General features: G+C 40.7%; 1 protein-coding gene across 9 annotated transcripts in view; it reads right to left on the reverse strand.

Annotated features, from left to right (window-relative positions):
• Nucleotides 1-25587, reverse strand: part of SFI1 (SFI1 centrin binding protein) — a 97584-nt gene that overhangs the window by 69146 nt on the left and 2851 nt on the right. For 2 of the 9 annotated variants that reach the window (XM_041729371.1, XM_041729368.1), the window contains exons 1-5: nucleotides 24063-24213; nucleotides 17808-17939; nucleotides 7894-8067; nucleotides 5491-5562; nucleotides 1352-1441 (exon numbers count right to left, since the gene is read on the reverse strand). In XM_041729371.1, coding sequence (XP_041585305.1) covers nucleotides 1352-1441; nucleotides 5491-5562; nucleotides 7894-8067; nucleotides 17808-17914 — 443 coding nt within the window. In that variant the 5' untranslated portion in view covers nucleotides 17915-17939; nucleotides 24063-24213. Of the gene's footprint in view, nucleotides 1-1347; nucleotides 1442-5490; nucleotides 5563-7893; nucleotides 8068-17807; nucleotides 17940-24062; nucleotides 24214-25587 lie in introns of those variants that run through there. The other 7 variants (XM_041729370.1, XM_041729369.1, XM_041729373.1 and 4 more) reach the window with 5 other exon arrangements.

Consider the following 25587-nt stretch of genomic DNA (forward strand, 5'->3'; position numbering starts at 1 on the left):
ACTGGGAGCCTGATATAGAACTCGATCCCTGGGCCTCGGGATCATGACCTGAGCTGAAGGCAGACACTCAATCGCTGAACCAACCCAGGCGTCCCTGGGATGCTATTTTTTAAATAAAGGAATATGCAAAGAACAAAAAGGATGTGTTGGAAATTTAAAATAGGACAGAAGAAATTAAAAAAAAAAAGATTCATAGATAGGTAAAAACAAAAAGGCAAGGACTATGGCTTTTATGCAATTTCAGCCAGAAGGGAAGCTACCTGCCATCTGAGCAGAGGAGTGACATGACTTGATCTACTCCAAATAACTGTCGGGAATAGACTGAGGCAGAAGGCTGTAAGGTTGCTAGGGTCATTCAGGGGAGACATGATGATGAGTTGGACCAGGGTGTTAGTAACTGGAAGTACTGAAGAGAGGTGAAGTCTGAATACATTTTGAAAGCTCAGTCAGCACAATTTTGGTATTTGACATTGTAAATTGGGATGTGAGAGAAAAAGAAATGTCAAAGGTGACTCCCATGTTTCTGACTCGAGTTCCTGGAAATATTGGAGTTCCCTTTCACTGGGAGGGAGAAAGCTTGGTAGAGAGGTTTGTGGTGATGATTTTGATTTTGGCTTTGAACACATTAAGTTGTGACATCTATGAGACACACAGTGGAGTTGTCACATATGTAGCAGTCTGGACAAGGGAGAGGTCTGGGCAGGGTGTATATATTTGGGAATCATTTTGAGAGTTGATGAGATCATCACAGTTGTGAGGTACACAGAAGCAATGCAAAGATGTAGCACAGGATATTTAGATGAGGAGGAATCGACAAAAGAGAAGGAGCAGTCAAAGAGGTAGAAGGCAAGCCATGGGAGGATGGTGTAACCTGGAAGCTGGAAGAAGAGAGGGCTTATGGGAGAAGGGAATAACGACTGTCTCGTGCTTCCTGGTAGGCCTAGTAAGAAGAAGTTTCCAAATTTATCACTGGTTTGGACAAATGTAGTGACCTTAACAAAAACAATTTGGTGGAGGGGTAGAATCTAAAGTCTAGTGGGATGGATTTAAGAGAGACTATAAGACGTGTTGGAGACACAGAATATTGTCAGGGGACTGATATAAAGAGGAGCAAAGAGATGGAGTGCTAGCTGCAGGAAGACATAAGGTTGAAGAGATTTTTTTTAAATTTTAGGATAAGAGAAATAAGGGTATCATATGCTGGTGCAAACGATCCAGTAAAGAGTGAAAAACTGATGCAGAAAAGAGAAAAAAAAAATTGCTAGGGTAATGGCCTTGAGGAGTCACAAAGGAAACATGGTACAAAAGCCGAAGATTTTGCCACAGATGAGAGCAAGGACAGTTCACCTGCCTCATGGTGGGGAAGCAGGTTGCATGGTGATAGATGCTGGCAGTGGGTGGATGTGATGGAGGGAACTCATGCGGGTCTCTTCTGTTGTTTCTATCAAGAAAATAGGAAGCAAGGCCATTAGCTGAGGAAGAAATCTTGATGAATTAAATACTGTAAATGGACATGACTGTTTTACCTACTTCCCAAGTTAACCAAAAAATTTTGTTCAGATCTCTTCAGGAAAATAAGTAACTATCTCATATTTAAGACTATCTTATATATGGACATATACTGCATTATTTTTGCCCTACTAGTTTGATAGTCATTTTGGTTCAGTTTATTAATGACAAAACAATGGCAGTTTATAAAAGTTAAAACAATCTCTAAGAACATAAAGGCATTACTCTGCATTCTCTGGTATAATTCTCCTCTAATATTCTAAAAAGTGAGTAGTAAATAACATGAAAAATACCAAAACAAAAAAGCAAACATCAATATGTCCAATTTTCCCCAAAGTAACAAACAACCCACTTGATTTAAAAAGAGATTACAACATAAAACAACAAAAAACTGCCCCATCCTAAATTTCTAAGTCAACACAGTATCAAAATTCGAATTCTGGTAGATGCCTAGAGAAAAAGCAATATTTTTACTCTCTCATTTTACAATTTGAGAAACTAAGGCCCAGAGCCATAATTGTCCCCAGATCAAACAATTAGCTAGGGTCTGGGCTAGGGCCAAAACTCAGGTCTCCCAAATTCCAATGTAGTATTCTTTCCTCCAGACCCTGCTGCCACTGAAGAGCAAAGAAAGTAAAGAGTATAAAGCAGTTATTTTAAAGCAGACATCAGTCACTGGCTAACCCAACACCCACTGTGAAGCCTCTGCCTCCTCACAGGTATTCCCTGCAGAGGATAGAAAGGTTTCTTTCCCAGACTGCTCTGTAGCACAAAGTAGCCAGTGACACAGCTCTGGACAATGAGGCAGAGCAGAATGCAGCTGATTGCTTCCAGGAAAGCGTTTTTCTGAGTAAGAAAGATCTGACACCATCCTTCCTTACTCCTTCCTGTGTAAAACAGAATAGTCATTTTGTAACTATGCCGCGTCATCTCTGAGGACCAAGGGCCAATATGTTAAATTGATAAACTAAGAAAGGTAATAAAATTGAGTCTTTGATGGCCTCACTGAGCAGCTAAACCAACACCAACCTCCAGACTGCTTATGAGAAAAAGCAAATCCCAATTTGTTAAAGCCACTGTCAGGCTTTCTCTTAGAGTCAAATGCATTTCTAACTAATATAATCAGCATTTTCCAGCTACTCAGAATATAAATGGGTATTACTTAAACAGACATTTCTAGTTAAATATGGGTCAAGTATTAAGTAAAATTAAGTAGGAAAAGAATTTGGGGAAGAGAGTAGAGGGAACAACATAGTTTTTCTAGTCTCTGAATCCCCATAAAATACAGCAAACAGGTAGCAAAATAAAAAATTCATGTATCAATCACAAACATGTATATGTTTTCTCTATACATATACATGTCACCAGGTGACAAGGTATCCCCAGAATCCAAAATGCAAGCAGGCCAGGACAAACCATCCATAGTCAAAAGACCTGCAAGGTATTACATTTCTACAGGAGGAAGGAAGAGCAATGAGAGTGACATCTAACACTACCTCAAATGAGAATGAGAAAAACCTCGAAACAGTCATTGCAAAGTGCAAGAGGCCCCATCTGAGACTAGCTGCTGAACCTGGGAGGAGCTTTCTCCTCTCTGTTACCAAGGCTCATGTGAACATAACTGAAACAGTTGGAGCATTCCAGCCCCTGCAGTCCCAGAACCAACATACATGCCAGGCTCCCTTTTAGGACACAGCTTCATAAATGAGGAAAAACTGCTGGAAGTAGAATAGAAATTGAGCAGGAGAGGGACAAAAGAGACAAGAATAGAGGATCAGACCAAATGTTTTAGGGAAAGAGAACCAGATATTCCATAGAGCAAGCTGCCATATTTTTTTAACCCTACAAATGAAACTGAAATGGGAATCCGTGAAATAGGAAAGTTAACTGATCTTGATTGACTCACTTTAAAAAATTCAGAAAGATCAATTCCACATAAAAATGAGCAACAAAGAATTTGAGGTCATATCCTTTACAAAGTTATTGTATGAGAAAGGAAAGGGAGAATAGCATGCCTATGGACAAAGAAAGTAAGCCAGAAAGATGTATTCACAAAACAAAGCAAAAAATACAAAACTCTGTAACCTATTATCTCAGAATGAGCTAAAAGACTCTAAGAAAATAAGTCAACACTTAGGCATATCATATTAAAACTCTGAAAAATAAGATAATGAATCTTCAAAACAGCAATAATTAGACTAACAACTTAGAAATGGAAGCCATAAGACAATGAAATATCTTCAAAATACTTGGGGGTAAAAACTGGCAACCCAGTTTTCTCTATACAGGGAAATATCTTTCAAAAATGAAAGTGAAATAAAACATTTTTAGACAAAATATGAGAGAATTTATCACAAGCAAATCTATTTTAAAGCAAATGATCAGGGATGTCCCAATGACAGAAGGAAAATAATCACAGATGGAAACCTGGAAATGCAGGGAGAAAAAGAAGAGGAGGGGTAAATATGTGAATAAGTCTAAATGAATGTTAACTATATAAAACAAGAATAATGTTTTGCAAATTTTATTTTATATATATTTTTAGATTTATTTATCCAAGAGTGCACGTGCATATGAGCAGGGGGAGGGGCAGATGGAGAGGGAGAGAATCTCCAGCAGACTCCCCACTGAGCATGGAACCTGACTTGGGGCTCAATCCCACAACTCTGAGATCATGAGGTGAGCCAAAATCAAGAGCTGGATGCTCAACCAACTAAGCCATCTGGGTGCCCTGCTGATTTTAAAATATAAACCGAATTAAATACCTTATAATAAGGGCATATAAGGGAGGATGGGGACAGAATTAAAGTGTTCTAAGGACCTTGCCTTCTTTGGGAAGAGGGCAAAAGGGCCAATTAATATTAGACTGATAAATTAAAGATATATATATATATATATAATATTCTTTAGGGTATATGTTAAAATACATATCTTTCAGTAAAAAGAACAGGAGTATAAAACTTCTAAGCTAACGCGGGGGGGGGGTGGGGTGGGCAGTGATAAATAAAAGACTCAACTGAATGAAAAAAAAACCCAACTTTATTTAAAGGCACTGAAAAGCTGCCAAGAAAGTGAAAAATGACAGGGCCAAGGCCCAGGAGAAGAAGGAGAAGCAGAGGTGAACTATGACTAACAACTGCAGCTGGGATGGATTGCTATCACACTGGGAGCCTCTCTTATAAAGACACACAAAGGAAATGGGAACAGCATGGCCCCCCACGTGGTATATTCAGAGAAAAGATTTCAGAGGACACCCACAGGCCAAATTTGCTTAAATGACTTTGAATGAAAAGATTTGGATGATGCTCCAGATTAGGAAAGCCACGATGTCAGAAAAGTGAAACAAGAAAGGTTGTAATAAGGGAAGAGTAGAGGGGTTAAGAACCCACAACACTGCCATTTAAAAAAAAAAAAAAAAAAAAAAAGCTTACATTTCAATAGCTGCCAAGTCCTCCTCTAAAATAGATCCTACCATTCCTCTAAAATAGACCCCTTCCCTCCAACCCCACTACCTCATGCAGGCTCAACCACTACCCTGAGCCTGCTGGCTCCCCTTGCAATACACTCTCTATGCTGCAGCTGAAGCACTTTTAGCCAAACTCCGCAGCAAGGGGCAGTGGCCCAAACACAGTGAAGCTGTGGCCCAGGGACATTCTCTCAACTACAATTTCATGCCCCTTGCCAGCGCCAACTTTCCCCCCAGGTTCTGCCCTAGATCAAATCAATGTGATAAGTCTCAACAGTGCTCTGAAAGAGATTATTTACTTTTGGGCAAATACTTTTTTTCAGAGATGGTCTTAGCTATCCTGGTTTACTTATGATTCCTTCATACACTCATTCGGTCAAACTAACATGTGTTAGTACCATTATATCATATGCCTGCTGGAGGCTGGGTAGGAGGAGAAGGTTACATGTGGGCTTAATACAAAACAAAAACCTAGAATGAACTCAGAAAAGTTTGGTGGTGTGAGCTAATACTACCTGGCTTTAGAGGGAAATACTCTTCCAAAAGTCATTCGAATCCACAAATATAAGAACTTTCTGGCCACGCATCTGAAAGAAGGGAAGAAAGGATATATACACATTTTATAACTCCATTTGACTTGGGTCAACAATTTTCTGAACAGTATAGGGAAACTAAGGTCCCAGGGTGAGAGATGCTAGCATGAGTCAAAAGGTGAATTATAGCTAATCTTGCATCAAATAGAGCATAAGATGGGACAGATTTATAAAGCCAAGATCAAGCAGATGATTTTTATTATTTTTATTTTTTAAGTAATCTCTATCCCCGTTGTGGGGCTCCAACTCACAACCCCGAGATAAGAGTCACATGCTTTACTGACTGAGCCAGCCAGGTACCCCCAAGTTGATTATTTTTGAAAAATACTTTCAATATAAAGTCTTTTGTCAGTGAAGACTTCAGAGTTGAGGGAAAGGAAGTACATGATAATGCTTTAATTCACATTATTCTTACTGCCTAAAACACCTAGCAAATGCCCACTTACCCATCCATCAAGGCTCATCTTTAATGCCTGCTCCCATGTGAAGCCTTCTTGGACCTTCCCCAACCCAAACACAGTGAGTAGCTCTGTATCTTCAACACTCTTACTGTAATATAATGTTATGATACCAAGCCTCAGCAATAGGCTCACAGGGAACCCGTTGTTCACTCTGTACTGTGAGCCCCTGAGAACGGGGACCATGTCTTATAGTATCCCAAGTACCCAGCACAGTGCCTGGTACACACACAAAAAAGGTGGCTTGTCCTGGCCAGTTCAAGGTCTGTCTTTTCCAGGTTCAGCTTGGAACATTCTTCTTCCTCATGCCCTTTATCTGGCTTATTCTTACATTATCTTTTAAGACTCAACTTAAACCCCACTTCCTCCAGAAGTTCCTCTGGCCACACGAATGGAGCTGTTCTAGCTATGTGAGCCTGCAGTACGACATCCTCCTGTCTTAAAGCATTTATCATGCTTTCTTGGTATAACTTAACAGTCTGTCAAGCCAACATGATTTTAAGTTTTCATGAGGTCATGGACGAAGAATGTCTTATTCACCTTGTATGCTCAAGCACTGAGCACACCACCTGACCAAGTAAGCACTTGATAATTTTTTGTGTAGTTTTATGGTTTTAACACAAATATGATATGCACATAAGCTGACTATTCATTTTCTTTGCTGCACAGTCTGGCATTAGGACTGGTGACTCTGATGGCCTACCGGGCTGCTCTTTCCACATGGCTTTGCAGTTCTTAGAGGAGATACTGTGAGCAATCTCTGCATAGTGGATTTGTTGTACATCTGCAGGACTTCAAGCTCCTTGACCCTGTGGATTAGGAACTTCCAGAAACCTCTGGGCAGCATGTGTTTTTTCTTCTTGTTGCTCCCATAACCTATGTTGGGTATCAAGATCTGGCCCTTGAGGGGCTCCTGGGTGGCTCAGTCAGTTAAGCATCTTCCTTCGGTCCAGGTCATGATCCTGGGGTCCTGGGATCAAGCCCCACATCAGGATCCTTACTCAGTGGGGAGCCTGCTTCTTATCCTTCTGCTGCTGCCCCTGCTTGTACCCTCTCTCTCATTCTCTCTCAAATAAATAAAATCTTTTGAAGAAAAAAAAAAAGATCTGGCTCTTGAATCTTATGCACACCCTACTGTCAATGCATCTGGATTTCTGCCAGTTGTGCTTAATTTTGACACACCGGTCTTACTGGTGGCAGATAAATTTCTTGGTCCTCTTTGTAATGATCTTGGGCTTCACCAGAGGTCAGAGCCAGGCTATGATGACAACCAAGTATGGTATGGCTACCACCTCTGCAGGAGGCTCTAAGGAAGAGAAGGCCTGGGGATCCCTGGGTGGCGCAGCGGTTTAGCGCCTGTGTTTGGCCCAGGGCGTGATCCTGGAGACCCGGGATCTAGTCCCACATCGGGCTCCCGGTGCATGGAGCCTGCTTCTCCCTCTGCCTGTGTCTCTGCCTCTCTCTCTCTCTCTCTCTGTGTGTGACTATCATAAATAAATAAAAATTAATTTAAAAAAAAGCCCTTTAGGAAGAGAAGGCCTGATACATTTTTGTTGAATGAATAAATAAATGCCTTTGATGGACCTAATCAAGAGTATTGGGAAATGATAATTTTTCTCGAATTATGTTTGGACTTTTTCTGGAAGACTCTTTATAGCTTATACATGTGGGCACAATTAAAGAATGTAAATGAAAACAGAATGATAGATTTTAAGTCTGCAGATTCCTAAATCTTTTCTTCTGAACACTCTGCCATCAAAGTCTCTGACTAATTGACAAAGGACAATAAGAATCATCCCCTCATTTTAACCAAGAAGGGAGAACAATGGAAAAGCCACTGCAGGCAGATGACAACTTATAAGCTCACCTGATACGCAATTCTTGTAACCGGTTCTTTCGGGTCCAACCATGCGAGGCATGACACTGCACTGGATGACTGGCACTAGGTATCTTACTCTGGATCCCCAAGAGGGTAGAAGACTTCTGGTTGGCCGATATCTTTGGAGGATAAGGTTTCTTAACTGCACCGCCCCTAAAAGACCTTAAATTTGAGGAGCAATTGGGAAAGGGAGAGAATCAAATTATCTCTGCATTAAAAAATCTTTTAACACGGGTGAAATTAAACAAATAAGGACGCCTGGGTGGCTCAGTGGTTTAGCGCCTCCTTCGGCCCAGGGCCTGATCCTGGAGACCCAGAATCGAGTCCCACGTCGGGCTCCCTGCATGGGGCCGGGCCTGCTTCTCCCTCTGCCTGTGTCTCTGCCTCTCTCTCTCTGTGTATATGTCTCTCATGAATAAATAAATACAATCTTAAAAAAAATAAGCTCAAGGACTCAGACTAATAATAACTATGCTTCAAAAAAAAAAAAAAAAACAACTATGCTTCAAGAACAATAAGCAGCTCAATCTCTGATAGAAATACCTGCCATTCACAATGGTGTGTCAACCATACCCAAAACTACTCCCCCTCAGTGATGATTAGATAGGACTCAAAGGACTCAGCATTTACTCGTACTTGCAGCTAATATTTATTATAGCAAGAGGACCCAAACCAAAATCCATAAAGAGAAAAGGGGCATGGGGCAAAGGCTGCTGGAAATTAGGTGCATATTTCCAAGAGTCCTCTCCCAGGGGAGTCACATAGGGTATCCTTAATTCTCCCAGCATTGAATTATGTGAACACATGTGAAGTGTTGTCTATCAGGGAAACTTATTAGAGACTCGGGGGGGCAAAGTTCTCACTGGGAGCTGGTCCTACAGGCATCCTCTGCCTATCACACCCCAAAATTTTAGATTCCTAGAATGAAGCAGGTGCTCAGTATAAACCACATTGTTTGTACAAACAGCTCAGGCACAGTTAACTACCCTTATGAGGCAGGGAATGATGAGAACCTTCCCGAAGTTTAAGTTTCTAGACACCAGTCAAGAGCCAACTTTGCAAGCAGGACTTTCTAAGGCAAACAGTCTCAGGCCTGCAATGTTAATTCTTTTTTGCATGAATGGAAAACAAACATAATGGAGAAGATAAAAAAAGGAAAGTTAGTTCTTTAAAAACAGATAAAATTAACAGTCAATGAAACTGATCAAGGAGAGAGAAAAGGCCAAAAACCAATATTAGGGGGGAAAAGGGAAACACATCATTAGAGATCCTAAGAAGATGCTGTAAACAACATGATAAAAATAAATTTGAAGATACAAGTAAAATGGATAAACAGCTAGAAAAGCAAACTTACCAAACTACACAAGTATAAAATGTGAACAGTCCATTAACCATCAGCAAAAATAAACAGTAATAAAAACCTTCCTGCAACAAAATCTCCAGGCCTAGATGGTCTTGCTGTCAAGATCTACCAAAGTGCAAGGAAAAATTCATGCCAATCTCACATAAACTAGTTTAAGAATTCTTTTTTATGGGATCCCTGAGTGGCTCAGCGGTTTAGCGCCTGCCTTTGGCCCGGAGTGCAATCCTGGAGTCCTGGGATCGAGTCCCACGTTGTGCTCCCGGTATGGAACCTGCTTCTCCCTCTGCCTGTGTCTCTGCCTCTCTCTCTCTATGTCTATCATGAATAAATAAATAAAAGCTTTTAAATTTTTTTTTATTTTTAAATTATTATTATTATTGGAGAAAGAGAGAAAGAACAGGGGAGGGGCAGAGGGACAAGGAGAGACTCTCAAGCAGGCTCCATGTACAGCACGGAACCTGACAGGAGACTTGATCTCACAACCCTGAGATCATGAGCTGAGCCAAAATTAAGAGTCACTCAACCAACTAAACGACCCAGGCACCCCCTCAGAATTATTTTTGAAAAAAAGAACACTACCCACCCCGAATCTAGATAAAACCAGGTAATTTGGGGAAACTGGCCATAACCTTATTTTTCTTTTTATTCATTTATTCATGAGAGACACAGAGAGTGAGAGAGAGGCAGAAACACCGGCAGAGGGAGAAGCAGGCTCCATGCAGGAAGCCCAACGTGGGACTCAATCCCAGGTCTCCAGGATCCCCCTGGACTGAAGGTGGCACTAAACTGCTGAGCCACCCGGGCTGCCCTGGCCATAACCTTAGTACAAAACCTAACAAGGACATTTTAAGAAAGGAAAATTTACATCAAGCTCACTAATGAATACATATATAAAAATCTAAACAAAATATCAGCTAACTCAAGTCAGCAACATAGAAAAAGGACAGTATGATAGAGGCTTATTTAATTCCACGAAAAGGGAAGATTAACATTAGAAATATCAATCATGGGATCCCTGGGTGGCGCAGCGGTTTGGCGCCTGCCTTTGGCCCAGGGCGCGATCCTGGAGACCCGGGATCGAATCCCACATCAGGCTCCCGGTGCATGGAGCCTGCTTCTCCCTCCGCCTGTGTCTCTGCCTCTCTCTCTCTCTCTCTCTGTGACTATCATAAATAAATTAAAAAAAAAAAAAAAAGAAATATCAATCATTAAGAAAATCATATAATCATTTCAATAGATACAAAAAAAAGATTAAAAACTATTCAACACCCATTCATGACAAAAAGGTCTTGGACTAGAAAGAGAAACCTGATAAGGGATACCTAAGAAAAACTTATTCAGAGACCATAGTTAAGGTTTTCCATTTGAGATTTTTTTTTTAAAGATTTATTTATTTGACAGAAAGAGAGTGTGCTCAAGTAGGGGAAGTGGCAGAGAAGAGGGAGAAGAGGGACTCCATCCCAGGACCCTGGGACCATGACCTGAGCCAAAGGCAGACACTTAACTGACTGAGCTACCCAGGTGCCCCCCTTTGAGATTATGAACAGGACGACTTCTATACAACACTGTACTGAAGATCCTGGCTGGCAGAGTAAAGCAAAAAAGAGAAATTAGGGGCACCGGGGTGGCTCAGTTGTTAAGTGCCTGCCTTCTGTTCAGGTCATAATCCCAAAGTCCCAGGATTTTGCCCCACATAGGGCTCCTTGCTCAGCAGGGAGTCTACTTTTCCCTGACCCTCCCCTCTCTTGTGTTATCTCTCTCTCTTGCACTCTCTCTCTCTCAAATAAATAAATAAAATATTTTTAAAAAGAGAAACTATAGTCGTAAAGACTGGAGATGGGGGAATAAAGTGTCATTTTGCGTATAATGTGATTATACATATAGAAAACCCAAAAGACTACAGGTAAATTACTAAAATGTATGAGTTTTTAGCAAGACTATTTGATACAACGACAATATCAAAAATATACATATAGTCAATTCTTGTTACTTTCAGTATTATAGTCTATGGTCACCTCAAATATTCTTTGTCATGGATTAGAAGAATCAATATTGTTTAAATATCCATACCACCCAGAGCCATCTACAGATTCAATGCAATCCTTACGAAAATCCCAGTCATATTTTTCACAGAAACAGAACAAATAATCCTAAAATATGTATTGAACCAAGACCCTGAAGAGCCAAAGCAATCTTTCTTTAAAAAAAAAAAAAAAGATTTATTCATGAGAGACACAGAGAGGCAGAGACACAGGCAGAGAGAGAGAAGCAGGCTCCTCAAAGGGAGCCCTATGTGGGACACCATCCCAGATCCCAGGATCATGCCCTGAGCATGAAGGCAGACGCTCAACCACTGAGCCACCCAGGCATCCCAAGCCAAAGCAATCTTGAGAAAGAACAACAAAGCTGCAGACACTATGTTCTGATTTCAAACTATATTACAAAGCTATAGTTATCAAAACCATATGGCATTGGTATAAAAACAGATACACAGATAAATGAAACAGAGAGTCCAGAAATAAACTCATGCTTATTTAGTCAATTAATTTATGATAAAGAGGGGCACCTGGGTGGCTCAGTGGTTAAGCATCTGCCTTTGCCTCATCATGATCCCAGGGTCCTGGGATCAAGTCCTGCATCGGGCTCCCTACAGGGAGCCTGCTTCTCCCTCTGCCTATGTCTCCGCCTCTCTGGGTCTCTCATCAAAAATCTTTTAAAAATTATGATAAAGAAACCACAGTGGGCAAAGGACAGTCTTCATAAATGATATTGAAAAAACCAAACAGCTACATGCAAAAGAATAAAACTAGACCACTATCTTACACCATACACAGAAATTAACTCAAAAGGAATTAAAGACTTGAATGTAAGACCTGAAACCATAAAACCCCAGAAGAAAACAGATAGTAAGCTCCTTGACATTGGTCTCAGTGATGAATTTTTGGATTTGACATCAAAGGCAAAGGCAACAAAAGCACAAATCAACACATGTGACTACAACTAAAAAGCTTCCTGCACAGCAAGGGAAACTATTGACAAAATGAAAAAGCTATCTACTGAGTGAAAGAAAATATTTGCAAATCATATATCTGATAAGGGGTTAACATCCAAACTACATAAAGAACTCTTACAGGGATCCCTGGGTGGTGCAGCGGTTTGGCGCCTGCCTTTGGCCCAGGGCGCGATCCTGGAGACCCGGGATCGAATCCCACATCGGGCTCCCAGTGCATGGAGCCTGCTTCTCCCTCTGCCTGTGTCTCTGCCTCTCTCTCTCTCTCTCTCTGTGACTATCATAAAAAAAAAAAAAAAAAAAAAAATCCAAACACTCCAATTTAAAAATGGGCAGAGAATCTGAATAGACATGTTTCCAAAGACATACAAATGGTAAACAGATACAGGAAAAGATGCCCAGGGAAACACACACTGAAACCACAAGGAGATACCACCTCACATCTGTGAGAATGGCTCTGTCAAAAACATAAGAAATAACAACTGTTAGCAAGGATGTGGAGAAAGAATCCTTGTACACTACTGATGGGAATGCAATCTGGTACAGCCACCATGGAAAACAATATGGAGGTTCCTCAAAAAATTAAAAACAGACCTACCATATGATCCACAATTCCACTTCTGGGGATTTATCTGAAGGAAAAAAAAAAACCACTAACTCTAAAAGATATATACACACCCCCATGTACACTGCAGCATTATTTACAATAGCTAAGATACAGAAACAACCTAAGTGTCTACTAACAGATGGATAAAGAAAATGTGATATATATATATATATATACATATATATATATATATTCAGCCATAAAAAAGAATTAAATACTGCCATTTGCAACATGAATGGCCTTGACAGCACTGTGCTAAATGAAACAGGTCAGAAAAAGACAAATACCATATGATCTCCTTTATATATAGTGGAATCTTGGAACAAAATAACAAGTTCACAGATAAAAAGAACAGATTGGTGATTGCCAGAGGTGGGGTGTGGCAGGGCGGGTGTCAAAATGCCTGAGGGGAATCAAAGCTACAAACTGCCAGTTATAAAATAAGTCAGTTATGTGGATAAAATGTACAGCATGGTGAGAGTTAATAACCATATTGCATATTTGAAAGTTGCTAGGAGAGTAAATCTTAAAAGTTCACACCACAAGAAAAAATTCAGGGCACCTGAGTGGTTCAGTGGATGAGCATCTGCCTTCAGCTCAGGTGGTGATCCTGGGGTCCTGGGATCGAGTCCTGCATCAGGATCCTGGCAGGGAGTCTGCTTCTCCCTCTGCCTATGTCTCTGCCTCTCTCTGTGTCTCTCATGAATTAAAAAAAAAAAAAAAAAAAAAAAAGGACTCTGCCACTGAGGAAGAAGGTGCAAGCCTTTGGATAAGTCTACAACTTCGTCCACGGTCAGCTAGAAGTTGTTGGCTTCCTATCTATATCCAGCCCTTCCCCATCTCACAAGAAAAAATTCTGTAACGATGTATGGCGAATGACGTTAACTAGACTTACTGTGCTGAGCATTTCCTGAACAAATGTACAAATACGGAATTATTATGTTGCACACCTGAAACTAACAACGTTGTACCTCAATCATACCTCAATAAAAACTTTAAAAAGGAGGGCAGAACACTCCTTGTTTCATCTCAGCTGAGAATGTGCCTATTGAGCAACTCAAATCTTGTAAGGCTTTACCCATGTCCAAGAATGACCCTGAGAACACTGAGAAATTGCTGAGAGATCTGGGGATTAAAATAAGTTTTTGAGGGCAGCCCGGGTGGCTTAGCGGTTTAGCACCGCCTTCGGCCCAGGGTGTGATCCTGAAGCCCCAGGATCGAGTCCCACATCCGCCTCCTCCCTGCATGGAGCCTGCTTCTCCCTCTGCCTGTGTCTCTGCCTCTCTCTCTCTGTGTCTCTCATGAATAAATAAATAAAATAAGTTTTGGAGATTATGTTACTTCACAAATTCAGGATCTGCAAATAACGAGAATCAACTGTATATATTTCTATAGACTAACAACAAAAATAAAACTATATTTATATACTATTTTCAAACCACAAACACCAACTACAGGAGTAAATCTAACAAAAGTTGTATGGGTGCCTGGGTGGCTCAATCGGTTAAGCACCCAACTCTTGATATCGACTCAGGTCATGATCTCAGGGTCCGGGGATCATGTCCTATGTAGGGCTCCACACACAGTGGGGAATCTGCTTGTCTCCTCTCTCCCTGCTTTCTTGCATGCACATGCTCTCTCTCTTTCAAATAAATAAATCTTTTTAAAAAGTTGTAAACATTTGGGGTGCCTGGCTGGCTCAGTCAGTAGAGCATGTGACTTTTGATCTCTTAGGATTGTGAGTTCAAGGTCAACACTGGATGAAGGGCTTACTGAAAAAAAAAGTTGTAAAAAAAAAAAAAAAAAAAAAGAAAAAAAAAGTTGTAAACATTTCTGTAGGGAAAATTTTAGGACTCACCAAAATAGTTATTTCCTCCAATCTGACCTATAGCTTCAAAGTAATCCCAATTAAAACCCCAACAGTTTTCGTTTTGTAGGGAGGGAAAAAGGCCTGTCAAGTTGATTCTGAAGCTTATATAGAACTGCAAAGACCAAGAATAGCTTACAGTCATTTTTCTAAAAAGTACTTGATGAGGGGTGCCTGGCTGGATCAGTCAATAGAGCATGTGACTCTTGATCTCAGGGTCATTAAGCTGAGCCCCATATTGGGTGTAGAGATTTCTTCAAAATAAAATCTTTTTTCTAAAGTGCTTAAAAGCACTATGTAAAAAGCCCTACTTAGATCTCAGACTTATTATAAAGCTATGTAATCAAGACATCATGATTTTGTGGCAAGGACAATTCCAACCATAGGCACAAAGTAGAAAGCCCAGAAACAGACCTGAGCTTGAATGGACTTTTGATTAATGATAAACATGGCACTGCAGAGAAGTCTTTTCAATTGTGCTGGCACAACTGGATATCCACATGGGAGGCAAAAAAAAAAAAAAAAAAAAAGTTAAACTCACATGCCACACAAAAATCACTTTCAAATGGTCTAGAGAAAAAAACGTGAATGGTAAAATAATAAACACTGAAGGCAATACGGAATACCTTCATGACCCCAGGAAAGGAAAAGATCCCTTAAAACATGACAGATTAGATATATTTAAAAAGACTGATCATTTTTACTAAAGTTTAAAACACTATAATTCATTAGAAGATACCAGAATGAAAAAAGTGAGCTACAAAGACGGAAAAGATATTTGCAACACATAAAATATAGAAAGAATTTGTATTTTTTTTAAAGATTTTTAAATTTATTTATTCATGAGAGACACAAAGAGAAAGGCAGAGATGTAGGCAGAGGGAGCCCAATGTGGGATTCAATCCTAGGACTACGGATCACAACCTGAGCCAAAGGCAGATGCTCAATCTCTGAGCCACCCAGGCGTTCCAAGAATTTATATTTGGAAATACAAAAATTTCTATATATCAAATGAGGGAAAGATTCAATATACAACTGAATAGAAAAGTGGGTTTAAGACTTGAATATGTACTTCAAAAAAGAAAATCCAGATGCCCCAAAACAGGTACTCACCAACAACAGAAATCATGAAATACAAATAAAAAGCACAGTGAGCTATGACCACAACCCTACCACAGAAGCACAGTATTGGGGAGATGTGGGGCAACAAGCACACCCGAACATGACCAGTCAGAGCACAAACTGGTACACCAATTTAGAAAACAATGACCTAGCAAAATTGCAGATTCTCTTCTATTCTGGCCCAGAAACCAATTCCCAATTATATATCCAAAATAATGCTTATCAGAGTGTGATCCCAGAACCAACAGCATCAGTTTAGAAGTTACTAGAAATACAAACCGTTGGGTCTGACCGAGATCTACTGAATCAGAAACTCTGATGGTGGAGTCCAGCAATCTCATTCTGTTGCAGGCTCAAACTTGAGAGCCACTGAGTGTCACTCTATGCATATGAGATGTTCATCACATTCAAAAACTGGAAACACCCAAATGCCCATCAACAATATTGCATACGGATAAACTGTGTAATATTCTTATATCATGGTATCATAGAGCCAGGAAAATGAGCGAACTACAACCACAGACAACATAAAGGAACCTTAAAAGAAAGAATCAAGATACAAAAGAATACATGTAAAAAAAAAAAAAAAAAGAATACATGTAATAGGATTCCATTTATATAAAGACAAAGGGGCTAAACTAAACTATATTGTTCTGAGATGTAAACATATAAAGAAATTTGAGAAAATGATTACTATTAAGGTAGGATGGTGGTTTAGGGAAGGAGCAGGAGTGATTAGGAAATAACATAAAAAGGGACTTCTGAGGTGTTGACAATACACTATTTCTTTACCCTGTAATGGTTACATGTTTGTTTCAAAATGATATAGTAAACAGTACATTTTATGCATCTTTCTGAATCCATGTTCTATCTAATAGTTTAATGAACTGCAATTCCCACCCCTTCTTCCCCAGTGCCCACACCGGCATCTCCACAACCTAAGAGATGCTCAAGGAGGAGCACAAGGTGGCTGTACTCAGGGTGCCCTAGAGCTCAGCTCCTGTGGCTACCAGCATGATCAACATCTGCAGCAAGACTTCAGTCCCCAACCATATAGTCTGGTCCCTCTTTAACAAAATCTTCATGAACTTGTGCGGAATTCCCAGAATTCATCTATTCCATGAAGTCTAAGGACCAGAAAAGATGGTGGGTGATAGGATTCGGGCCCAAGACTGTGCCTCCATTGCCAAGTGCCTGAACATCTGGCCCCTGGTCTTGGGTCTCCTTCTGATCATTACATTTACTGTTATTTTGGCCACTGAATCACTGATAATTTTCTAAGCAATTTCAGAGGTCATAAAACATTATGGAAGCTATTAGCAGCTGCCCATGGCCTGAGGCTGTCACTCCTCTCACAGCATTTTATATACACATCAGTCTGCAATTGAATTCAATAAACTACTTGTGTGTGGGGGGGAAGGGGACAAAAAAAAAAAAAAAAAGAACTTCCAACTTCAGCAAAATCATCCTCATTCTTGCTCAGAATCATAAGTTTAATGATATTTCCACACACTCAAAATGGTTTTGAACCATAACATGATGTATGAAATGTGCATTATATTCTGCACTCTAGATGAGAAACCCAAAATATCAACAAAAAAATCTTACCCAAAGTTCCTTTCTTACCACTCATGATTTAGTAAGAAACTTTTTAATTATTTATCATTTTTATACAAAAATGTTTACAGGTTTATATGGGCCACAATTTCAGCTATTTTTTTTTAAGATTTTATTTATTTATTCATGGAGACACACAGAGAGAGGCAGACATAAGCAGAGGGAGAAACAGGCTCCCTCCAGGGAGCCTGATGCTGAACTCAATCCTGGGACCCCAGGATCATAACCTGAGCCAACGAAGATGCTCAACCACTCAGCCACCCAGGGCCCCCCTGCTTTTTTTTTTTTTTTTTTAATTTTAAGTCCTATCACTTACCTGGAGTCCACCTTCCTCTGCATTCTCAGCTTTCTCAGCTTCCTTCTTTTTTGATGGAAATTAGGCCAGTGGCTTGATATATACTTCTTAGTAAGCAGATTCTTCATGAATCAAAAAGTTTATCTTCCCCTTCTAAACCATAAGAAAAAGAGGGAAAAGGAGAGTAAATTATCTGAAGCCTTTTAGGAGTCACATTTCTTTTCTTTTTTTTTTTTTAACATTTTATTTATTTATTTGACAGAGCACAAGCAGGGGAAGCAGCAGAGGGAGAGAGAGAAGCAGGCTTCCCAATGACGTAGGGTTCATCCCAGGGCCCTGGGATCATGACCTGAGCTGAAGGCAGACACTTAACTGACTGAGCCATCCAAGCACCCCAGGAGCCACATTTCTGAAAAGCTATATGCCACCTCCTAATCTCCTCTCCTTAGTTCAACACTAGATGAGCATAGAAAGTCTATGAAATTTTTTAAACTGAATTTTTAAAAAGTTATTTTATAAGAAAGAAAACTGGGAGGAGAGAGAATGATACTCAAAAAGCTCTAACTGGCTCATTCTTCCTGTCCAGGTACTCTAGGGAAGGAGCGGGAAGTTTAAGACCTTAAACTTCCCTTCATAAGGGCACTAGTAGAGGCCAAGATTTTTTTTTTTGCCTAGATTAGTTTTTTTGGTTGTTAATGTTACCTAGAAGAATCCCCAGGCACTTTTGGTCAATAGTAAATTACTTTATATAGTTTCCATTTTCATTTGGTATAATTTCTACCCATAATATTCATTATGAACCAAAAAAGTAACATCGCTTTTATTTATTACTTAGTGCAAGGAGTAGCAATGTTGTGGGTTAGACTGTGTCCCCCTAAAAGATATGCTGAAGTCCCAACCTCTGGTACCTATGAATTGACCTGATTTGGAAATAGTCTTTGCAGATGTAATTAAGATGAAGCCACACTGGAATAAGGTGGGCCCTTAACCCAATACAATGGGCATCTTTATAAAATGAGGAGATGAGACAGAGGGATAGACACACACAGGAAGGACAATGCCATGTAAAGACAGACACATGATGACGAAAGTAGAAACTGGAATGATGTGTCCATAAAGCCAAGGAACACCAGGGACTGCTGGCAATACCAGAAGAGAAATGCATGGAACAGACCCTCCTCTAAAGCCTTCAGGATGAGGATAGCCCTGCTGACATCTTGATGTCAGATTTCTAGCTTCCAGGACTAAAAGACAATACATTTCTGTTGTTTATAAGCCATGAAGTTTACACTATTTCATCTGAGCAGCCTTTGGAAACTAATTCAAGTAGTAAGAAAAAGAAGAAAGATTTAATTTTTTAAAATATTTTATTTATTTATTCATGTGGGACAGAGAGAGGCAGAGACACAGGGAGAGGGAGAAGCAGGCTGGATCCAGGGTCTCCAGGATCACACCCTGGGCTGAAGGCGGCGCTAAACCACTGAGCCACCTGGGCTGCCCAAGAAGTAAGATTTAAGTACGTGGTGGAGGAAAGCTATTGAGGTTGACTTGTCCTATGTTGAGTAATTGTGAGGCATTCATAATAAAATATTCATTCTAAAAAAATGAAACCACCCTTTATACTGAAGGTCACATATTTCAATGACAATCAGAGAAGGAATTCGCCAGAAAACACTTAATCCATACAAAACAAATAGTCCTTACAGAGATCAAACATTTTTCCTCCTTGTGTTTCTGGTATCACACTCCGAGTAATAAAGGTCTCCTTTAGTGACTATTTCTGTAAATTAAAATTAAAGGATAATTCAAGTAAGGATATTTGGTTAAACATTGCTATAATAAATGGGTCATTGCCTTGGGTTTATGTCTTGTTATAATGATTCTATGGAATACCTACAAAGTGGGATACCAATGAGAAGCAGGCCTACAGAATCTCAGAAGAGCTCAGAAGTAGAAGGAACAAGGAATGGCTCCCAGAATTGTAGCTATAGGCCACAAAGGAGAGGACTGAATGAAGTCTATATGGCGAGCGGCTGGGGCCCCTGGTCTCCCTCACAACCCTGCCACGCAGAGTATACAGCTTCTTCTCCACAAACCGCTTCCAGAATTCTGGCAATTAGATTGGTTATCTCCCAGTCAGGAGACTGGAAGAATCTTTGCAGAAGAAGCTAAGAACTAAAAGCTCTCAAGATTCTCACTTCTGAAAAAAAAAAAAAAAAAAAAAGATTCTCACTTCTGTGCTCTACTTCCCTCAGTGAAAAAGCAGGCTTGCCCCCCCAAAAAAGCTCCTAAACCTACAAGTTCTGCCCAGATACTGGGACCTTCTAACTAATTTCTCAGCTGCTGACGCTTAAGAATGAACAGACAATCAAGAATTATAAGACATTTGGACGTGACCTCCAACAAGAAAGAGACCAAAACAAACAAAGGAATCTGAGGAAGTGCCACAGTCTGTGATGTATTCCTGCCAAGAACTTGAATCTAAATATCATTAAGCCTCATCTACAACTAAGAACCAACTTACAAAAAATACAGGGAACAAATGATTCTGCAATCAGCAAAATCAATGATGTATGAAACTTCACGGGACTAACGACGCAGTTCCTTCAACAAATAAACTGAAGAAGAAAGGGGAAAACTTATATGTTAAAAGACACTTAAGATGTAGATCAATCAGGAATGCCTGGGTGGCTCAGTGGTTGAGCATCTGCCTTTGGCTCAGGGCCTGATCCCGGATTCCTGGGATTGAGTCCCACATTGGGCTCCTTAAATGGAGCCTGCTTCTCCTTCCTCTGCCTGTGTCTCTGCCTCTCTTTCTGTGTCTCTCATGAATAAATAAATAAAATCTTAAAAAAAAAGATGTAGATCAATCAAATGCAATGTATGGACTTTGATTTTGGATCTTGATTTTAACAAACTACAAACCAACTGTCAAACAAAAAACATGAAACACAGGATGCCTAGGTGGCTCAGTTGGTTAGGCGTTCGACTCTTGATTTTAGCTCAGGTCTTGATCTAAGGGTTATAAGATCAAGCCCGGTGTTGGGCTCTGAGCTCAGCACGGAGTCTGCTTGAAATTCTCCCTTTCCCTCTGCCCCGCCCCAGGTTCATGTGCACACATGCACACACACACTCTCTAAAATAAATTTTTAAAAAAATGAAGAAAGTCTCTCAAAACTGAAAGATGCAAATTCTCAGATGAGATGTCCTGCAAGGGGCCAAATGTTAGAGATTAAATACTTTTTTCCCTCATGCAAGGAGAAAAAACTTAAGCTATCTTGTTCTTGAGAAGTTACCAGAAAGCTGGATGTTGTCAAATTAAAAACAATTGTGTTTCAAAGGACACCATCAAGAAAGTGAAAAGACAACTTACTGAATGGGAAAAAATATTTGCAAATCTGCTAAGTGACAAATCTAGATTATATTTTTAAAAATTCCTGCTACTCAATAAAAAGACAACCCAATTTAAAAATGGACAAAGGACATGAATAGACATTGCTCCCCCAAAATACATAAGTGGCCAATAAGCATATAAGATATTCAATATCATTACCCATCAGAGAAATGCAAATCAAATCCCAATGAGATAATAATTAGTATGGTTACAATAAAAAAGAAAGATTGGGGCACCTAGCTGGCTCAGTCAGAGGAGCATGTGACTCTTGATCTCCAGGTCATAAGTTCCAGTCCCATGCTAGATGTAGAGATTACTTCAATAAATACACTTAAAAAAAAAAAAAAAACGAAGATAGTAATGTGTTTGGGTGAGGATGTAGAGAAAGTGAAACCCTCATACACTATGGTGATAATGTAAAATGGTGCAGCCACTTTGGAAAACTGGCAATTCCTCAAAAAGGTAAATACAGAGTTACCATTTGATCCAGCAGATCCATTCCTAGGTACATAGATGAGAGAACCTAAAACAAGTGTCTATACAAAAACTTATACGTGTTCACAGCAACATTATTCATAACAGGCAAAAAAGCGAAAGCCCAAATGTCCACCAACACATGGATGGACAAACAAAATATGCTATATCCATACAATGAAATATCATGCAACCATAAAACGAAATGCAATACTAGTACATGTTAAAACATGGATGCAGGGATGCCTGGGTGGCTCAGGGGTTGAGCACTTGCCTTTGGCTCAGTGACGTGATCCCACAGTCCCAGGATCAAGTCCCATGTCAGGCTTCCTGCAAGGAGCCTGCTTCTCCCTGTGCCTATGCCTCTGCCTCTCTTTCTCTCTGTGAGTCTCTCAAGAATAAATAAAATCTTTAAAATAAAACAAGGATGCATGCTGGCACATGCTCAGTAAAAGAAGCCAATCACAAAGGACCATATATCATGATTCCACTTATATGAAATGTCTAGATCAGATAAATCTAGAGTCATGAAGTAAATTCCTGGCTGCCTAGGGCTGGAAGGATTGAAAAGAAAGGGGGAGTGACTTCTAACAGTAATGATTTGTTTTCAGGGTGACGAAAATGTTCTAAAATTGATTATGATGATGGTTGTATAACTGAATATAGTAAAAACCATGGAACACTTTCAATTGGTGAATTGAATTCTATGTGAATTATATTGCAATAAAGCTGTTAAAGTAAGAAAAAGAGGAGGAGGAGAAGTAGAAGCAGTAGTTATTAAAAGAAAATGTGTCCTAAAAACCAAGGAAGCAAATTAAGGGGAAAAAAAGGAACCCAGGCAACAGCTAATTCAATGTAAGAGAATAACAAAAAGAAGCAAATCCCAGAATAGATGTAAAAGAGGTTTCTGGATTAGAACTGAGTATAGCAGGTACAAAGCCACCAATCAGATTAGAGCAGAGGAAGATTTCCAGGTAAAAGATGAAATGGCCAGTTTTGAGAGTAATTTTGCAAAAAAAAAAAGAAAATTAGGCATGAGAAATGCTAACACATTCAGGAAAAAGAATTTAATGATCTGTGCATGAGTACTAGGCAAATGAGAAAATAAGACAATTATTAATTTTGAGAAAATATAATGGGATGTACAAGAAAGATCAGTTGCAGGACTTGGTATGGCTGTGAAATGTTATATGACACTTATCAATTTAACAATAAATTAACATAACTACTTTGGTGAGATGATAGAAGGAAAACTTCAAACTAAGCACTTATCTTCCACGAATAACAGTCAACACTTTATGTGTAAAACTAAAAAAAATCAGGAAATATCGCCCATAAGGATATTTATTTCCAATTTGTGAATAAAGCTAGCAGAATGGAAATTATAAATGGATGTGGGGCTGTTTTCTATCATAAGCCTTTAATACTGGTTTTTAAAGTCATGTATGTTAACTTGAAAAATTATAGAAGTTAACTTCTTAAAGAAGTTTCTACAGTATTTTGCAGCTGCTAACAATAACTGAAAAATCAACGATCTTCCTAAAGAAAAGCAAGGAAAGACTTAAATTTCTATCTTAAGCCCCAGAATAAGTTTCAACTACTTATTCCAGGAAGCTTCCCAATCTTCATACGTTCGTGGTACTTAGGCGGGTACCACGATATCTATCTGTGTCAGGTATAGATAGAACTAAGCATTTTTCTTTTTTTTTCTTTTCTTTTTTTTTTTTTAGCATTTTTCATTAATAACCTGCTTTTTAACAACCCCCCAGACAGGTGGTAGCCATTTCATTTTACAGCGAATTATCTGAGGCCACCAGCTAAGTAGGAAGGCTACGACTGGTACTCAGGTCCCTAACATCATTCGTTCTACGAATAAAAACGAAGTATTTATCTGCCACTGCTGGGGCGACTTCACCGTTTCTGCCCTGTTGGGCCCTCTGGGTTCAGATGGGACCCCTGAGGTGTGCACACTACCCCCCACCCCCCACCTGGCCACGCAGCAGGGACCCAGAATCTTCCGATTCGGACCCGAGCATGCTAAAGAGCCTTGCACCCACGCAGGCACCGAGCCCCGGCTGCAGCGCACCAGGCGCGGGGTGCAGCGGCGCCCCTGGGGCCCGGGCGACCAGACGCCGAAGGGCAGCAGCGTCGGTAGGAAGCACGCGAGCACCGCGCAGGGCGAGGAAGGCGGGCTCCCAAAGTCCTGCGCGCGCTCTCCACACCGCTTCCACTCCCAGATCACAGTCCGTGGGCAGGCGGCATCGCCTGCACTTCTAGAGAAGGAAGCGGAGGCTCCGAGAGGAGAGGCAGAGGGCCCAGCCCGGAGGGATGCGCGCTCGCCGCCGGACTCCAAACCCAGGAAGACGAGCCTCTCAGAGGCCGGTGACGATTCGGACCGGGCCTCATACCTGACAAGTCGAGCACTCGGGCCTCGCGCCTCAGGAAGTCCCTGCGGGAGCCGGCAAACGCCGCCCGGTTCCTCCCGCCCTGAGGCCCCCCGCCGCCTCAGCGCTTCCCGCGCCTCCCTACAGTCTCGCGCCGGCTCCGCCCCCGTCTCCACGGCGACGCGGCGTGCGTGTGAAACGCCCCTCCCGGGACTTGCAGTTCGCGCAGCCTCCGTCGAGTAGGCGACACGCCTCCCTCTTACTGCTGAGAGGCAGCTGCAAAGCCAAGTTGCCCCCAAAGAGCGTAGCTGGATGCACCGTCTGAGCGGCCTGAAGGTGGGCTCTCGGCCTCCCTGGCCCACTCGCTCCTCTCAGAGCTCAGCTTCCTACACCTACTCTTCGACAAGAGCAGGAGCTTTATAGAATAGTGTCTCCGAGCTACGCCTCGCGCGGCAAGGTCTAGGGATGAGCTTCCCGTCTGGAGGCCCACGCTGACGAACGTCCTCCTTCCCCCCACCTCCAGGCTCCAGCGTGAGCCTCTCTGGCTCTTGGTTCTCCGTGGTTCCTCAGCGAGTGAGCGGGGGGGGGGGGTGTCTAAGGAGTAGGGCGCGCGCACGCGTGTATCGGGGAGGTTGTCAATCGGGAGGGCGGGGGGAGGGGTCGTTCCGCTGACCCCGAACTTATAAATTATCCCAGGCTGGGATCTTCTCTTAACCCTTCCTTTAAAAATGTAGTTAACAAAAAAAAAAAAAAAAAATGTAGTTAACAAGCACTAATTGCTAGTAAATGGTAGTTAAATTTTTTAAAACTCTGATCATCTTTTTAAAATAAGGGTGAGGGAAGATGGGTGGGGCACTTTCATATGCTTTTCTCCTGTGCTTTGTTAAACATTTGAAAGCACTTGAGAAAAAAAAAAAAAAGCACTTGAGATTTCTGGTGGAGAGAGCAAAGGCTAGCATTATGTATTTAAATGCTTGAAAGATTTTATATCATAAATATGAAAATAACTTGTTGGATGTCCCGGGAATAGAATCAAACAGGTCATTTGCATTTTTGCTGTTTTCCATATATGCTAATGTCTGTAACTAAAAAACAGGTGTTTAAAAGAAGTTCCACTTCAGCAGGACACGGGAACCAATCTTCTAGGGATGACTAATTTAGGGAGTTTCGAAGTCCTAATTAACACTGATATTTACTAACCGTAAAATTAGTCTTTCTTATAAGTACTTTGTGTTTTTTAGGTGATTTGTTGATGCTTTATTCCTCTCATGTACCTTTACTACCCTCGACTTTGACTAATTTGGGATGGGATGAGAGACATTTTCACTTGAGTTATAATGCAAGTAATTACTCCTGTCAGGAAAGATTAGAACATAATAGTATAGACTAACAATAGCTAGTGCAGCAGCACTTACATGATTTCAGTTTGGTCTGTTTTTAATACTTCCCATAAATAAAATCAAACATGTAAAGCACCAGAAAGTATGGGGGCTCTGCAAAGAATTTGGTTTTTTGGTCTTCTAAAAGTCCCTTAATTTCCTTATAGTCC

The sequence above is a fragment of the Vulpes lagopus genome, chromosome 14, assembly GCF_018345385.1.
Source record: "Vulpes lagopus strain Blue_001 chromosome 14, ASM1834538v1, whole genome shotgun sequence".
In the NCBI taxonomy this organism is placed as follows: domain Eukaryota; kingdom Metazoa; phylum Chordata; class Mammalia; order Carnivora; family Canidae; genus Vulpes; species Vulpes lagopus.